Source organism: Mus caroli, unplaced genomic scaffold (assembly GCF_978045245.1).
Source record: "Mus caroli unplaced genomic scaffold, Mus_caroli_1 scaffold_11, whole genome shotgun sequence".
Lineage (NCBI taxonomy): Eukaryota > Metazoa > Chordata > Mammalia > Rodentia > Muridae > Mus > Mus caroli.
In genome coordinates, this window is record NW_028227266.1 from 61,026,045 (window position 1) to 61,039,633 (window position 13,589).

The 13,589-nt window shown below is 48.5% G+C and overlaps 1 protein-coding gene across 2 annotated transcripts in view; it reads right to left on the reverse strand.

The window, feature by feature from the left end:
* Window positions 1-13,589, reverse strand: part of Coro2b (coronin 2B) — a 113,234-nt gene that overhangs the window by 19,822 nt on the left and 79,823 nt on the right. For both annotated transcript variants that reach the window (XM_085844693.1, XM_021171628.3), the window contains exon 3: window positions 5,792-5,908. In XM_085844693.1, the coding sequence (XP_085700819.1) occupies window positions 5,792-5,908 (117 nt within the window). The remainder of the gene's footprint in view (window positions 1-5,791; window positions 5,909-13,589) is intronic.

A 13,589-nucleotide genomic window follows, 5' to 3' on the forward strand; every position in this document is an offset into this window, starting at 1 on the left:
CACCACACACACAACACCACACCCACAACACCACACCCACCATACCACACCACACACAACACCACACACACAACACCACACCCACAACACCACACCCACCATACCACACCACACACACAACACCACACCCACCATATCACACCACACCACACCCACCACACCCACCACACCATAACACCACACCCACCACACCACACCACACCCACAACACCACACCCACCATACCACACACACACACACAACACCACACCCACCATACCACACCCACCATACCACACCCACCATACCACACCACACACACAACACTACACACACACACACACAACACCACACCCACCATACCACACCACACACACAACACCACACACACAACACCACACCTACCATACCACACCACACACACAACACCACACCCACCACACCACACCACACACACAACACCACACCCACAACACCACACCCACCATACCACACCACACACAACACCACACACACAACACCACACCCACAACACCACACCCACCATACCACACCATACACACAACACCACACCCACCATATCACACCACACACACAACACCACATCCACCATACCACACCACACACACAACACCACACCCACCATACCACACACACACACACAACACCACACCACACCATGCTACACCACACCATGCCACACACATTATACCACACAACACACCACAACACACCACACCATATCATGCCATTCTATACCACACCACATGACACCACATCTATACCTTACCCTACTTTATTCTTTCTTCCATAGCTTACATATCCCAGCAAAATCTTTCAAGCAGTATAAAACTACATACAATATGGTTACATTTATTTTCTTCTAGTGATCGGTTATGAAAAACCAATGCTTTTTTCAATACCTTTATAAGCTATAACATTATATAATACAGGTAAAGAAAGCAAATTATTCTCAAAAAACCACATACATTCACGACCAAGCAACTTGTTATAGATTATCAAAGTGCAAACAAGGAAGGGAGTTTTCTCAGCCAGTTTCTGTTACTGGCAGGCAGCAATTTGCGGTTTCAAAGAAAGAAGTAATTATTTTATTATTTAAAAGTAATCTTGTAAGAATCTTAAAAGAATCACAAATCTAAACTTTTACATAAGAATCACTCAGACCTATCTGAAATCCTCAAAACACATATCTACTCAGCAGCCATTCTTAATAAATCATAACAGGAAGCTGAGGGCAAAAATGGATATAGGCAATCAATTATCATCAGTCCAGCCTCAGTGAGAGTCATATCAACCAGTGCTGCCATTGTTCTTGTTCCCTAGCTCAACTAATAAGAACATGCCTTTCTGAACTTCAAGCGGTTCCCTAAGATTTCTTTTTTACATCAGAGCCAGTAGTAAAAACATCTCAACCTAGCTTCACTAACAACCTTACTTTTCCAAATGTTTTCTAAGGGTAGAAGACATTGCTGACAATCTACATCTCTGAGTTCTTCTCTAGGGTGGTGACAGTATTACAATCTGCTCCAGCAGCAGTGCCTGAAAGAAGTCAAGCATCAGGACTGCGAATGCCAGAGATACTGCCCGGGGAGGGCCTGGACGCCTCCTTAGAGGTTTCATACAATTCCTAGATGAAGAGGGATGTGAGGGCAGCAGGCAGAGCAGAGCCCCAGAACAGCATGAAGTCCTCAGGACACGTGGCCCTCGGGCTGTGACACACTGAGGCTCACCCATGTGGCCGTGGGCCGCATTCCATGAGTTCTAAGGCCATCTGTCGGTCCTCCTGCATGGCCTCCTGCAGGAAAGGACCAAGACCAGCAAAGGTTTCTTTGGGGGATGATGTTCCTAGCCCTGGTAGGAAACACGGTGTCTGGTATAGCTGTGAACCTCCTAGACCGGCCTCTGTATGTATGCTGCACGGTGAGTTGACCCTTCAGGCTAGAATAGGCTGGTGGAGGAAGTTCAGGAGAACTTATGGCAGGAAGGCCAGTCAGAGGCTCCTTACACACGGGCTGCAGGGCCAGGTGGGGAGGACTCTTTTGCATGTCTGAATGCTCAATGCCCAACTCGGGACACACAGCGAGGACACACAGAGAGTGTGCAATGGATCCAGACTGTTAGCCTGCCATGGTTCTGGGCCTCAGTTTTGTCCCCTATAGAAGCAAGGCCTTGGCGAGGCAGCAGGGCAGGAGTCTGGAAAGCTGCTTGCTACAGACTCCTGATGTAACCTCGGGTTCAGGGTCCGGCTCTTCAGGAGCAGCTGAGCTTCGCCCTGGGCCTGTGGGCTCCAAGGTTAAAGTCCTAAGCACTGCACAGGTGTGAGCAGAAACCAGCGGGCTAAGGAGGGCTCTGAGCTTGGCTTCTAGCTGGCCTGGCAGCTGCTGAAAAGCTTAGGTCCTCCCTGATCTCAGACTTAATCACCTGTCTAGATCAGCAGCCTCCATCCAGGTCCCCCCAAAAGCTGGCTGAGGCCCCTTCCGACCCCCACCCCCATCCCCTGGATCCCGGAGGATTCTTGGATGGTTTGAGAAGCTCCGGTGGCTGAGTTAAGCTCACCCTGCCTTTCTTCCTTTATCTGTCCCAACCTCCCTCTGCAACCCTCTCTCCTGCTCATTCCCCGGGTGACATCACCCACAGCTCCAACCAAGCTGGAGGACTCGCCTTTTCTTAGGCACCCTGCTTACTCCCTCTAGGCCTTGTCCTAGGCCAGGATTCTTCTTGCGTTCACTTTAACTCTTTCTCTTCTGGTTAAAGTGTAACCGTACTGGCAGGAATGAAGCTATCCTAAAGAGACTTGTGCCCTCTTTCTGGTCATTAGACTGTTAAGAAAATGGCTCCTAACAAACTGGAATCCTCATAGGGATCTCATGCTGGGAGAAGCAAGAGTCTGAAACCTAGTGCCAGCCGTGGGTGGGTGGGGGTGGGAGTGGGGAGCTTATCTCTTCTATTTTTGGTTGTGAGCCTAGCCTTTAATGGCTGAGCCATCTCTCCAGCCCCGGGGAGCTTATCTCAAGGAAAGGTTTCCACAGCTTGTTTGGTCACCTTGAAGAAGAGACTGGAAGCCAGCATTGATGGGCCAGTGATGGACAGGACCATAGCTCACCAGGAATGCTATCTGAATAAATAATTTACCAAAGAAATCTCCTTTCTCTGTGTTTCACTATTACCTTGTCTGTTTAATTGGCCTATTGAGGATGGGTGGCTCAGTCTTCCAGGACCAGCCCTCCCAGGTTCCCTCTCTGTATCTGGGTCTTCATTAGCTCCTCCCTCTTGTCTGTGCCCACAGCCTTTGTGGAGTCCTGACTCATCTGTATGTGTCTGTAGGCTCTGCCTCCCTGCTGGGGCTGTCTGCAGAGCAGGACTGAAGCAGCAAGCACCTATGAGGTGCCAGGCACAGCCGTATGCATGGGCTTCTTCATATCCTGGTCACTATGCTGAGGAGGGCCCTGCTATTACTGCCTCTGAAATGAGCAGAGCCAGGATCCAGAGAGGCGAAGCCATATGCCATTGGGCACCCAGCTAAGCAGCAGCACCGACGTCTCATCTCAAGGCCACCAGATTCCACAGTAGAGACTTTGGACCCCAGTATCCCATCAGGCTGTCAACCAGTGGGTACCGATCATGTGACTCCTGTAGCAGGGCTGAGCCTTGAGTTTGTCTGACCACACACCATGCATGTCTTGTGCATTGGCTACATCCAGGAGTAGGGAGCAACAGCAGATGGAGGAAGAGGCTGAGCTAACACAGGCTGGTCCATCCTGCCTTGATGTAGGCGGTGGAAGCTGTGATCCTAGGGAGGCGATAGTCCCAAGGCTGGGGTCAGATCTGCTCCTCTCCATACCGAGATATTCCTGATTGTCTTTCCCTTTCCCAGCTGGGTCTTATGCTGTCCCTTTGTGTGCTTCCTGTCTCCCAGGGGGAGAGTGCATGTGGAGTCCTCTGAGGCCAGAGTGCATGCAAGAGCCCAGAATCTCAAGGCTGTCTGCTCACTGCTGGCTGGTGAGTCACTCAGCCCTTCCAGTAGGCTGGGACAGAGACAGATGCAGTCCTTGTCCTCCTGGGCTCCCTAGGTGGGAAACAGCCTTGCCTGCCCTGAGCCTGCTGAGCCCTGAGCCTTTCTCCACTTGACCATCATGTTTACCAGGCACCAGGAGCTCCATCTGCCTCCTTCCCAGCCTGGGGAGCAGCCAGTGATTCCTTGGGCTCTGTGGCCTTTTCTGGATCCACCTCCTGTCCACACATCTGCAGCTCTAGTCTTCCTGTGACCTGGCCCCTGATAGCTGTTCTGTGGTCACTTGGGTCCTGAAGCTGCTGAAGAAAGTAACAAAGCCAATAGAGTTCCTTCCCCACTTCCATTCACCGTCCCCACAGGCATTTTCTGCCCTCAGGAATCTCTCTAGCCAGCCAAGCCCTGTCTGCTTTTCCAGTGCACTCTCCATCTCTTTGTTATGTAAGTTCTGAGCCTGCGATCTGATCTCACTCTCGACTAGGGAATTCATGGAGATGCTACTGTCTGTTTCTCCTTTTCCATCGTGATTATTCATTATCTATCTATCTATCTATCTATCTATCTATCTATCTATCTATCTATCTATCTATCTATCTAATTATCCAACTTTATATCCAGCCATTCAACCATCTCTCTGTCAGTCATGCATCCAGACATCCAACCATCCATCCATGTGTGCTTTCTTCGGTCTGTGCACATATCTAACTCGAGTTTTTCATTCACTTCACAGCAGGAGGGTTGGTTTGTTTGCTTGCTTGTTAGTTTGTTTTAGATATGAGGTCTTGTGTTAGATGCCAGGGACTCAGAGCCAAATGGGCCATACTCTCTTCCTTCTGGAGTCCAAGGTCCAGCTGGGCAACACAGGGAGACAGCTCTGAAGTTGTTTCCAGTTCTCGTATCCCGGGCTCATAACCTGTCCTCCGACTACGCCAGTGAGCACTAGGTAACCACAGTGGCCTGGCTGGAGAGCAGAGCCCCCTTCACTTGGGAACAGAGGGAGCTCTTGTATCAGTTTGGCTGAGTCCTACTCTGTTCCATTGCCCCTCTGAGGCAGCTACACTGAGGAAGGATAGACACGAAGCTGCACTCATGTCTGTGTCCCTGGATTTTCCAGTCGTTTTCTACCTCTATCTCTGGGGATTGAACTCGGGTCCTCATGCTTGCGCAGCAAGCCCTTAACCAAGTTGAGCAGTATCTCCAGTTTCTGCTCTTCCCTCCCATCTCCAGCTCTCCCTTCTCTCCACCCATCCACTCTCCCCTCCGCTCTCTCTCCTATTTACTTCAACTTCCCAAGAGGGGTAGAACGTGGAAAGTTGGAATTCAATATCCCCAAAGTGACCCTTGTCACCACAGTCCTTGAAGCCACAGCTCCCAGATGATAAATGATGGGACATTTACCATGTGAGCCTGTAATACTCAGGAGCCCTCCTCCCCTTGTTTCCTCCTCTTTCTCCTTCCTCCTCCTTACCTTCCTCTCCTTCACCATAGAGCACAGGCAGAGGCTAAATCACACACCTAAGTTTTTGGTTCTAATTCTTGCCTACAAAGCAACACTTCCAAACTCGGTCAACCACGGAAGCACGGGGTGTGCGGAGCAGAGATCCTCCCCCTCAGTCCCTTCCCGACCCTTGTCTTGTCCTCTCTATTCTGGGACTGGTTGGAGAGGGAGGGAGGGGGCAGGGCTGAGAGGAGAAAGCGGTAGTGTGTATAGAGGCTCTCTAGGGGAAGCAGGGAGGTACATGCTCAGGGTTATTCCTGGGACGCATCCATTGCTCAGCTCACCGAAGTGTCCTCGGAGCAGGAGGCGATGATGTTGTCAATGAAGGGGTTCCATTTGATGTCCAGCACGTTGCCCTGATGACCGCATACCTTGGGGTAGTTTGGCTCGATTCTGCCTGTCTGTAGGGAGAGACAAATCATTAGGTTGGTGTCCCCATTCAGAGTGGCTCAGAAAGGAAAGATCTTTGTTTGGACTTGTCTGCTGGGGTGGGCTCCTCTGCTGGGGTGGGCTCCTCTGCTGGGGTGGGGCTCCTCTGCTGGGGTAGGCTCCTCTGCTGGGGTGGGCTCCTCTGCTGGGGTGGGGCTCCTCTGCTGGGGTGGGGCTCCTCTGCTGGGGTGGGGCTCCTCTGCTGGGGTGGGGCTCCTCTGCTGGGGTGGGCTCCTCTGCTGGGGTGGGGCTCCTCTGCTGGGGTGGGGCTCCTCTGCTGGGGTGGGGCTCCTCTGCTGGGGTGGGGTCCTCGGGCCCTTTACTTTCTTTCTGTGTCCTGATGGAAAGTCCTAGGCTGTTTTGATGTCTGTGACTCAGGAAGCTGGTGGTTTTTCTCAGCAGGCTGGAGCCACAGCCAGAGCCTTAAACATTCTTAGGCTCTGATAAAGGTGTCAAGGCTATCACCCAAAACGGGAGAGCAGGGTAGGAAGCCATGCTTCCACCATTCCTGAGCCTAAGTTCCTTAAACCCTCACTCACATAGGCTCCCACCGAGCTCTCTCACTGGTGGGAGGGGGTGCTTTCAGGTCAGCTACAGTTCCCAGTAAGTCAATGTAATCAATGCTTGAACCCTGTCACTTGCAATGTTTCTTTCCTTAGAATCCCAGGTGACTGGGGATACCATGAAGGTGCTCTATGCTGGGAATTATAATATTGGGGTGGGGTGCTCTCTTGTGGTAATTATGAAATATTTTGGATTGTGTGCATGGTGTGTGTGTGTGTGTGTGTGTGTTTAGGCTGAAGGTCAGAGTTCAACCTCTGGACTTCCTTAGAGGCCATCCATCTTATTTTTAGACACAGGGTCTCTCACTGACATGGGATTTGTCAGCTGATCCAGATTGGCAGGACACCCAGCTCCAGGGACCCTCTGATAGCTATTTCCCGGATTACTGGAGTGTAAGAATGTGCTACTGTGGTCTCTGTGGGTTCTGGGGATTAAACTCGGGCTCTCCTGCTTGTACAGGAAACGGTTTTTACAGCAGTGAATCATCTAATGTCATCTTTTGCTATAGCTTATTTTTATTTTTGTAGGTATGGCTGTGTTCCACGTGTGTGCCCTCAGCAGCTAGAAGAGTTTGTCAGATCCTCTGGAATGGGGTTAGAGACCGTTGTGAGCCACCATATAGGTCCTGGGAGTTGAACCTGGGTTCTTTGAAGAGCAGCCAGTGCTTTATTGGGGCAAGCTGTCAACTCTTAAGTCAACCTGTGGACCCAGCTGACCTAGAAGTCTTGGAGCTCTTTCTAATAGCCACCCAAGGGCTGGGATTGCAGGTGTGCACCGCCACATCCAGTTTACTTGGTACTAGGTGGGGGTAGGACCCAGTGCTTTGTGTGATCCAGGCAGACACTCTATCAGCCAACCTATGTCCCCAGCCCTAGACTGTGATTTTTAAGCTGAGCCAAATATGATCCCAGGATCTCCTGAAGCTAGGCGTTATCATTAGTGCTCATAACAAACTGAATTTGACATGAGGAAATGAAGGCCCAGAAAGGCTAATTAATGGCCCCCAAACCAAACAGCTGAAAGTGAGGCTGAGATTTTTAGTGTGATTCTTCCAGGCAAGCCCTTTGAACCTTGTTCCTAGCCAGTGCCTTTCCCCCAGTTCCCCTTAACTTGGCAGGCTGGAACTTGGCAGTCTCTAGCTTGCTCTCTCTCTCTCTCCCTCCCCCCTCGCCCCCAGCACTACTCCCAGCTCATCTTAAAGCTGCACTTGAGTGTTTGCTTAGCAAAGCTGTTTGCATTAAGTTTCTGGCACCCAGCCCAGTCCAGGCCACTCTGAGAGGCATGGAGGCTGGTCAATAGCTGGCTCTCAGGAACACTGAGCTAGGAGCCCACGGGGGATGGGCTGGCCCTGGAAGGAAAGGTCAGCCATATCCCGGACCCTGTGTGGAGTGAGGAGAGACGGGGCCATGTTCTGGGGATGAAATTAGACTTTACTTTTTTTTTTTTTTTAAGATTTATTTATTTGGGGCTGGTGAGATGGCTCAGTGGGTAAGAGCACCCGACTACTCTTCCGAAGGTCCAGAGTTCAATTCCCAGCAACCACATGGTGGCTCACAACCATCTGTAACGAGATCTGGCGCCCTCTTCTGGAGTGTCTGAAGACAGCTACAGTGTACTTACATATAATAAATAAATAAATCTTTAAACAAAAGATTTATTTATTTATTTAGTATATGTAAGTACACTGTAGTTATCTTCAGACACACCAGAAGAGGGCATCAGATCTTGTTACGGATGGTTATGAGCCACCATGTGGTTGCTGGGGTTTGAACTCGGGACCTTTGGAAGAGCAGTCAGTGCTCTTAACCGCTGAGCCATCTCTCCAGCCCCTACTTATTTTTTTAATGTGTGTGTGTGTGTGTGTATGTGTGTGTGTGTGTGCGTGCGTGGTATGTTTGAATGTGTATCCCACAGTAGTTATGTAAAGGTCAGAGGACAATTATGTGGAATTTTACCTCTACTTGAATTCTTAAGTCAGCAGACTTCTGTTGTGTGGCAAGCACCTTTACCTGCTGGGCCACTTTACCATTTTTTAAGACTTGTTTGTCTTAAATACAGACTCTCATGTGGCTCAGGCTGGCATTGAACTTGATACCTATGGATAACTTTGAATTTCTGATCCTCTTGCTTCCAGCTAGGGAGTGCTAGGATTGCAGATAACATGCGCTATCTGCAAAGGTTTATACCTCTCCCTATGGCCTAGTGCATGCTAGGCTAAACACCCTACCAACAGGGCTCCATGCCCAACCCCAAAGAGACTCTTAGTAGGACATAGTCAGGCAAATGTAATAGACACAAATAATTTTGTATACACGGTGAAACAGTTAAGATGTGATGAATTTTTAATACTCTGTACCTCAGCTTTTATTATAATTTATTTAATTGTAAGTTAATGCAATTTAATTTTTAATAAAGGCTGTACTTAACAATCGGCTTTAAAAATTTCTTAGAAACTTAGCCGTGGGCTCTTGTAGACAGGACACACCACCACCAACACACCACTCCTAGTATTACTAAGACTTTTGCTCATTTGCCACTTTGACATAAAGATGAAATAACAAGTCAGATGCCCTGACTAAAATTATACATATATATATTATATATAATTATATATAATTATAATATATATCATCTGGAAGGCAGAGACGGAAGCATCTAAGTTTGAGGCAAGCCTAGGGCTATACAGACAGACTCTGCTTCATAAATAAATAATGAATAAGCAAACAAACAAATGCAGCAGCTAGTCCAATTCCCGCAGGGCCTATGAATACAGAGTAGACCCTCCTCTGTCTGTTTTCAGGCCTGGCAGCAGGTTGTATCTGATTCCTTCTTCTAATACTTAGTGCCAGCCTTTCCCCCAATAATTCTCATCTGACACCAGGGTGGACAGATACTATTCATATATATTAATATAATCAAATCTGAGCCTGGAAAGATGGCTTAACTCTACTTTCAGACTGGAGGACCTGAGCTTGGGTCTGTGACCCCCAGTAAAAGTCAGGGACAGTGGCACTCATTCATAACCTTGAAAGTACAGAGACAGGCAGATCCCTGGGGTCCCATAGCCAGCTAGTCTAGCTGAACTGGCAAGCTCTGGGTTCCGTGAAAGACCTCTCAAAAACCTAATGTGTACAGTGGTTAAGAAAGACAGTCTGTACTGACTTCTGGTCTCCACCCACACACATCATGTGTGTGCACATGCACACCTGTATTCACATAGACACACAGACACACAGACACAGACACACACACACACACACACACACACACACACACACACTCACAGGAAAAAGTGGCCAACCCACACTCTCACTGGGGGCTAAGAACAGAGCAAACCCTCACCTGCCCGTCTTCAAAGTGGCTCCTGGCTGTTGTCCGATACTGCCTTCTCCTACTTAATACAAGTCCCTCACCACCACTGTTGCAAACTCTAGTGCAGATTGCTATTATTAATCTATCCTACCAACTATGATCAGATTTAAATCTCAGGACAATTCCATTTTACAGCCAAGAAAACAAGTTTGGATTGCTCCTGAGTGTGGTCAGGGATTTCCAGTGTGACATATCAGAGTGACTTGCAGGATTGTATTTCTTGTGGCTGCAAGCATCCCAGGAGAGCTGTGAATACATCCCAACATATTTATAGATACAATGTCATATTGTAGTGTCAAAAGGTTGAACAGCTCCGATAGATGGTCAGTGCACAGGAAAGTCCCTCTGGTGGGTTCCTTGGGGTTTGGAATGTAAGACACCATCTGGTCCCTGAGCCTCCCAGGGCTTCAGCTTCCACAGAGCCAGGCAGGGACCTAGTGTAGGATGGATGGGAAGGGATCGTGGGGAGGGAAGAATATAGCTAAGGACTTAGTTGCATGGGAATCCATTCTACCTGGGGGAATCGCTTTCCTGGAGGCCCACCGGGCAAGATCATTCCAGTACTTCTATTTAATTAAAAAAAACAAACAAAAAACAAACAAACAAACAAACAAACAAACAAACAAAAAACCTAAGAATTGAAGAGATGCTCAGAGATTAAGAACACTGGCTGCTATTCTAGAGGTCCTGAGTTCAATTCCCAGCAACCACATGGTGGCTCACAACCATCTGTAATCTAGTTTCCTCTTCTGGTGTGCATGAAAAAAAGAGCATTCATATATATAAAACAAACAAATCTTTTAAAACGTACTTTTATTGATTTATTTAGTGCGTGAGGAAGGGCATACATGTACACGTATGAGGGTAAGCATGCCACAGTGTCCCTGTGGAGGTCAGGGGAAAACTTGCAGGAGTCAGTCTTCTTCCATCATGTGGGTCCTGGGGTTAAACCCAGGTCACCAGGTTTGGCGGTAAGTGCCTTTATACACGGAGCCATCTTACCGGCCCTGTATTTTATTTTACAGACAGAGCCCCATTGTAGCCTAACAGGTCAGACTCAAATTCATTTGTAGCTAACCTTGAAGTGATCTTCCTGCCTGCACCTCCAGAATTCTGGGCTTCCAGGCATGCGCCACCCTGCCCTGCTTCTGTGGTCCTAGGGCTCTGTGCCTGCAGAGACAGTGTCCTACTACTGAACTGCATCCCTTTCTCCCTCACCGGACATTTAACAGGTTTACGGCCCTTTGGTGAACAGTTCCACGTTGGGAATTTACTCCAGGGTGACCCACTGAGAGGCAAGCCAAGATATCATTGCTGAATTATCTTCCCCCTGCAAGAGCCCTGCATAGAGGAATCACAGCATGCCAATTTCATAGCATCAGATCTGAGGAACATTTATCAGTATGAGGACTGCTAAACTGTGGTCTATACACCAGAGAATGTCATTACTAGAAACCACACTATCTGTAAGAAAGTATGCCATAATGTCCACCATGAGTATTCCTAACCAGTTGAATATTAGTAGTGACTTGTGCTGTCTAGGGTTTGGGTGGTGGTGCTGTTGTAGTTGTTTTGTCAATTTGGCACAAGCCAGAGTCATCAGAGAGGAGGGAGCCTCAACTGAGAAAATGCCTCCATAAAGGGCTGTAGGCAAGCCTGTAGGACATTTTCTTAATTAGTGACTGATGTGGGTGGGATCAACTCTGGGCTGGTGGTCTTGGGTTTTATAAGAAAGTAGGCTATACAAGCAAGCCACGAGGAACTGAAGCCAGTAAGCAGCACCCCTCCGTGGCCTGTGCATCAGCTCCTGTCCCCCAGGTTCCTGCCCTGCTTGAGCTCCTGCCCTCACTGCTTTTGAAGGTGAACTGTTACCCAGAACTGTGAGGGAAGCACACAGACTCTCTCCTCCTCAAGCTGTTTGGTCATGGCGTTTCCCTGCAGCAGCAGGAACCCTGACTGAGACAATGGTAAACATTTGGTTAATTTTGAAACTTTTAAAAAGGATTTACTTTTATTTATGCATCTGTGTGTGCTGTGTGTGAGTCTACCATGTACATGTACTTACTGGCAAAGGCCACAAGAAGGTCTTGGCTCCCTTGGAGCAGGAATAATAGACTGGGAGCCCCAGCTGTGCTCTGGGAACTGAACTGGGTAGGGACAGGAAGAGCCGTAGGCTCTTGTAGCCACGAGCCATCATCTCTCTAGCCCTTACCTTAAAATTAATAAAAAAAAAAAATTGTGTTTTGGTTTTGGTGACAGAATCAAGTATATGGGTGTGCTAGGCAAGTGCTATCCTGTTGAGATAAGCTACTCTCTTGACCGCAATACTTAACATTTTAATTTAAAAGATAGACATTTTTCCCCTCAAATTTAAAACATTTCTTTGTGTGTGTGGTGCTGGGGATTGAACCCAGGACCTGGTGTGTGCCAAATAAGCTGAGCTACACCCCAGAGCCCCATGGGTATTGTTATTAAATAGTGAACACCATGTGCTCGCTTCGGCAGCACAGATACTAACAAGTGAACATCTAGGGCTGAAGAGATGGCTCAGTGGTTACTACACAGGAACCATGTTTGATTCCCAACATCCACATGGTAGCTCACAATGGTTTGTAACTCCAGTTCCAGGTGATCAGATTGCCTCTTATGGCCTCCATGGGTATCAGACACGCAGATGGTGCCCAGACACACATGCAGGCAAAACATCCACACGCATTTTAAAAGAAGAAACAGACACTACCAAAGGGCTGGGATACAGTAAAGAGAGAATAACCCTTGTTTAATCCTAACATGACCTTGGGCTGAAACTGAGGCCAGCCTGACCCCCAGGCATGTGAAGTATTTATAGGAACTTTTGCTGACTTCCATTGTTCTGCTTCTGTCACCACAAGGGTTTCTGCTCTCCCATCAAACAGAAATGCCACGGCGACACAATTGTGCCCTGTTCTTATTCAAAGTTCATATCATGTCTTGAATGCTAACAGCTATCACAGCTATGTCAGCAGGATGTACTGAGGCTGTGGTTTTTACCTTTATAAAAGCCCTGCTCACTCAGCTCAGGGCCACCTCTAGACTCGTAGTCACAGGAGTGCGTGCCCCGGCTGGGTCTGTGTGGCTCACAGGAGTGATGCCCCGGCTGGGTCTGTGTGGCTCACCAGAAGCTTCAAATGCATAAAGAGCTCATCCTGGCCTGTGTCCTGCCCTAGCGTCACATGAGCCAGCAGCAGTCTGTAATCCCAGCACTCAGGAGGTGGGTGGCGGCAGGAAGACCACAAGCTCAAAGCCATCCTCAGCTACATACGGAGCTTGAGGCTAGCCTGGGCTACATGAGACCCCGTGTAAGGGAGGCGGGGAGGAAGAAAGGAAGGAGGAAGGAAGAAAAAGAAAGTGTGGTTCAATGCAAACAGGTCCTAAGGAAGTGGGGTAGAGACTGGTATCACCCCAACGTCCATGTTTTTGGAACACTGATGTATTTGCTCCCTTTGAGTTCACTGGAAGAAACAAAGACCCTGTGAACTGAGTAAAATTGTGTAATTGACTGAAAGTGATGTGTGTGTGTCCATGTATGTGCCTGGGTTGTCCACGGATGTATCCATGTATGTGTGTGCCTGTGTATGGGCATGGATATGGGTGTAGCATGTACTGGCAGTCACAGTCAGGCTCTGGAAAGTTCTCAAATACAGTGACTCTGGGGTGCAGTCATCCCACAAGCTGCAG